The sequence below is a fragment of the Urocitellus parryii genome, chromosome 2 (genome assembly GCF_045843805.1).
Source record: "Urocitellus parryii isolate mUroPar1 chromosome 2, mUroPar1.hap1, whole genome shotgun sequence".
NCBI lineage: Eukaryota > Metazoa > Chordata > Mammalia > Rodentia > Sciuridae > Urocitellus > Urocitellus parryii.
In genome coordinates this window covers 33,395,573-33,400,003 of record NC_135532.1, presented here as the reverse complement: position 1 = coordinate 33,400,003, position 4,431 = coordinate 33,395,573, and the positions used below count along the sequence as shown (strand labels likewise).

The 4,431-nt window shown below is 47.1% G+C and overlaps 1 protein-coding gene across 1 annotated transcript; it reads left to right on the top strand.

The window, feature by feature from the left end:
• The first annotated feature begins 598 nt into the window (after nucleotides 1-598).
• Nucleotides 599-2,155, top strand: LOC144253343 (sperm motility kinase 2B-like). Its single transcript, XM_077795458.1, has one exon. It carries the CDS (start codon nucleotides 599-601, stop codon nucleotides 2,153-2,155), a length of 1,557 nt encoding a protein of 518 aa, XP_077651584.1.
• Nucleotides 2,156-4,431: the final 2,276 nt, after the last annotated feature.

Here is a 4,431-nt window from a genome sequence, read left to right as displayed (position 1 = left end):
TTTGGAAGAAAAAGAAATTGAATACCTTGAATGTAGATATGATAAGGTCTTCAGAAGCCCAGAATTATTAGAAATGTTTAGAACTGAAAAGACAAGTCCTTTTAATTTGCAAACAAGTAAATATCAGTCTCCATAACCAATGGGAGCAAAAAAAAAAAAAAAAAAATTATGTCTGGAGTCCATTTGTATTCTTGTTGTGACATGGAAACAATTCTGGAGGCCCCAAAGGGAGATGACCACTGAGGGTTTAGGCCAGGCATGATTGGTCCTTTTGTTGCTCTGACCTCACAAGGAGCCATTGTGAGGAATCTTCAAAGAGCGGGTATATAAGAAAGTGGCCAGGGCTGGGTTTTTGTCCACAAGTACAGGAAGCTCTTGGTGGTGACCTGTCGGACTCCCAGATAGTTAGTGCGTTTGGTGGTTGGTGGTTGGTATTCGGTGGTTGGTGGTTGGTGGTTGGTGGTGCTGTGGTGTTTGGCTTTTGGTTTTTTGATTTGGGTTTGTTGTTTTGCTTTGTTTTGGTTTTTGGTTTTGCTTTGTTGTTTTGGCTTGTTATTTTTTTTTAAGCTAGCATCCTTAGTTGGTGTTCCTGCTTAGGATGTTTAGCCAGAGTAGTGAGAGTAGTGAGAGTAGAGTAGCAGCACTGCAGGTGCCAGGCTCCTGCAGCGTGGCAGCCTTCCTGGAGCACTATGAGTTCCTGAAGGTCATCGGGCGTGGTGGGTATGGCCAGGTGAGCCTAGCCCTCCATCGCCTCTCAGGGGCACAGGTGGCAGTGAAAGCCCTGGATCTGGAAGTGGAGAACATTCCGGCCTTCAACGAACCCAAGATAATGATGAGTCTGGAGCACCCCAACGTGGTCCAGCTGTTTCACGTGATTGGCACCGAGAGCACCATCTACATGGTGATGGAGCACGTAGGTGGGGGACGACTGCTTGATCACATCACACGTGGCATGCAGGTGGAGGAGGTCCGGAGGGTTTTCAGGCAGATCCTGTGTGCGGTGGGCTACCTCCATGACAAGGGCATCGTGCACCGAGACCTGAAGCCAGAGAACATCATGCTGGACACCAGAGGCCAAGTCAAGCTGATCGACTTTGGTGCCGCCACGTGGTTCAGCGCTGGGGAGAAGCTGAGGCGGGTCTGGGGCACACTCCCATACCTTGCCCCTGAAGGTGTCTTGCGGCAAGAGTATGAGGGACCCCCGATGGACGTCTGGAGCCTGGGGGTCATCTTGTATTTTATGTTGACACGGAGCCTCCCATTTGACTCCACCTCCTCTGAGGACCTGCTGAAGCGGATCACTCACGCCAGGTACCGGGTCCCTGACTCAGTGCCTGTGGGAGCCCGAAGGCTCATCCACAGCATACTGACTGTGAAGCCCCCGAAGCGGCCCACAGTCAAGCAAATCTCTGGGCACCCATGGCTGAAGCAGGGTGGGGAGTGTGTACCCCAACAGAGTAGTGAGGGTCTTCCCAAACACCCAGACCCCCAAATAATGGCGCTCCTGGTTGACAATGGTCTCGATCCATACCAAACCTGGGTATCTCTGGCCAAGAGAAAGTTTGATGCAGGGATGGCCAACTACTTGATTCTGCAGCACCAGGAGAGCCAGGGGGGAGAGTGCATGTTCCCAGCGCAGCCTGTGCCTCGCAGGGTTCGGCTTTCCTCTTGTCCTGCGGGCCTTTCCCGGGGCCCTGTGCTCCCCAGGAGGAGCACCAGTGAGCCTGCCCTTGGAGCCTTGCCCTTGCCCCATAAGCGCCGGCTGCCTGAGGAAGCCGAACAGCCAGGGCAGGTGGGCATCAGAAGGGCCAGCCTGCCTGCTCTTCCTCGGGACTTCCAGCCTGCTGAGGCCCCGCCTCCTGACGAAGCCTCCCAGTCCAGCTCAGTGTCCTACTTGCCCAGCCGCTGGAAGCGCCTGGTCAGGTTAGTAGAGACAGTCCGCAGCAGTTCCGCCCAAGATGTATCCCCAGAGCAACCCCGAGAACCCAGGAAGAGCTGGACCAGGAGGATCGCTAACTGTGTCCAAAGACTGTGTTGTTGTTGCATGCCACGTGTCCGTGTCCGCAATAGAGTGTTTCCAAGGGTTCGCAGGAAAAGTGAGCCAGAGCCGGATCAGGAGACCTTTTCTGGCTCCGAGGTCGAAGTGGAGAGCTGAGCCAGACAGGACCAGCGGACAGCCTGGGATTCCTCTGCCCCCACCTGCCGAAGACACCAGAGACTGTTCTGCCTGGGACACTTCACCCTGCCCTGCCCCCTTTCCCTTCTCCCATTCCTCTGACATGTTTCTTGATACATTGATTTTGGACAAATTGTATAATAAATTTTTTGTTGCAAAATTTTAAAAAATGCTCTGATTCAAAGGAGGGTGGGCTCTGATTCAAAGAAAGGAGGGTCCTCAGGGTGGGTCAGGTCCCACCAGCCATCATCTCTCAGGCCTGGACCACTGTGCCTCCCTCTCCAGTGTAGACTCCCTTGCCCTTAGAATAGATGAGGACTCAACTTGTCTTGGTTGAGCCAGTGTAGAACATTCACTTGCTTTCACCTAGTACAATCTGGTTTCTCTTGATCCAGTGTGCATGGAGTCTCTCCCATTGAGCCATTGTAGACATGCCCTTTAGCTGGTGACCATGGTCACGAGGAATACCTCCAAGAAGGCATGGAAGACCTCAGTGTTCCAGGGTATAATAATGATACATTGTGAGTAGGGAAGGTAGGGAAGGAAGAGTTGGCCAGTACAGCAGTGGCTGATGCATAACCTGCCATGCAGCTGCCTCACTCAAAATTGTCATGACTGTTGCTTTGGGACAAAGTACTCAGGATTTCAGGACTGGAGGGTCAGTTTATCCTATGGATGCAATTATCCATTAAGGCAAGGTGCACCCACATGGATTTACTCTTACCTTTGGATTCGATTACTAGGCTTGTCAAAGGTGACAGCTTGGGCACCTTGTTTCTCTGACATGTCCACTGGTCTGGCACCAGGAGCTACACTGACACCAGTTTCCGGCTCTTGCCCTTTGTGGTCAGAAATGTATACTATGTTAAACTGTCATCTTTGTGTAGAGGTCTGTAATTGTCTGGAGTCTGGGGTCTGTTTGTGTGTTTCCACAGGGAGAACAGCAGCCGATTTGGATTCCAGAGAAATTAACTAAAGTGATTTCTACAGACCAAAAAGAGGATGATTTGGCTCAAATCCATAAGAGCTGATATCCAAAACTCCAATTTGGCTATCCTTACATCTGCGACAGAACCAAGATGCTTTTTTCAATATCTATTTTATTATTGCCCTTTCCCATATCATGAAGTTCTATTTTGTTTTTTGAGCTCATACAGACCTAGGGTAATATTTTGCTGATCAGTTCTTTTTTTTGTTGACTATAGAGTTTTTAAACATTGCAATGGAGATTTTACCTGTAAAAAGTTATAAGGCCTTTACTATTATGTTATGTGTTGTATGTATTATATTATGTGTGCACACTTGTGTTTTGTGTTATATGTTTGAATGTACGTATGTCCATATATCATATATGATGAGCGCTCATGAAAAAATGGATCCAAATATTTTTTTTTATTCACGTGATTTAAATGGTTTAATTTAAATTGGGTAAAGAATTGTTTTAATATGTAAAGAATTGTTTAATATGTAGAATTGTTTTAATATGTTAAGTATTGTTTTAATATGTAAACAAAAAAGGAGGTTAACAGATCTGTTTGTTTACTTTCACCTTTCCTTTTCATTATATTTAATAATTCTCTTCAAGATAATGTAAATTGTTAAGAAAAATTGTTTTCTTTTTGTGCCTTCTGGAATGTTACACAATTTTTTCTTTAGCCATTATTGCCAGAATTCCTATTTCATCACAGTGCTGGTGAAGACAATGTAAATTGTTAAGAAAATTGTTTTCTTTTTGTGCCTTCTGGAATGTTACATAATTTTTTCTTTAGCCATTATTGCCAGAATTCCTATCTTCATCCTAGTGCCAGTGAAGACAAAGATAAAACTAATCTACAGCTTCTGCAATAGCCATCACTGAACTGCTTGCAGAACTTGCCTAGACTATGTGTCACTTGTATGCATTGTGAACTCACTTGTATGCATTGTGAACTATCTGTTGGTGCATCAACTTGTGGTAGTGTTGGGGTATTTTTGCTAATGATGTCATCGGTGGTACAACTTTCCCAAAAGGAGCCGTCAATTGGCTTGGTATATCTTCCTCCATTTTGCTTGTCATGATCGTTCAGCTAAAATTTGGGGGCCGACAGAGGTGAGGCAAAGAAAGAACCTCACCCCCCCCCCCCCCCCCGCTGGTACAAAGACCTCTCCACAGGTGTGGCTGTATACTGGACCGGTAGTCAATGACTGGTAAGATCCAATTACAATGGTACCAACCTAAGACAGGAGGCTGAGGCCCTGAGGTCAGCTCATCCGAA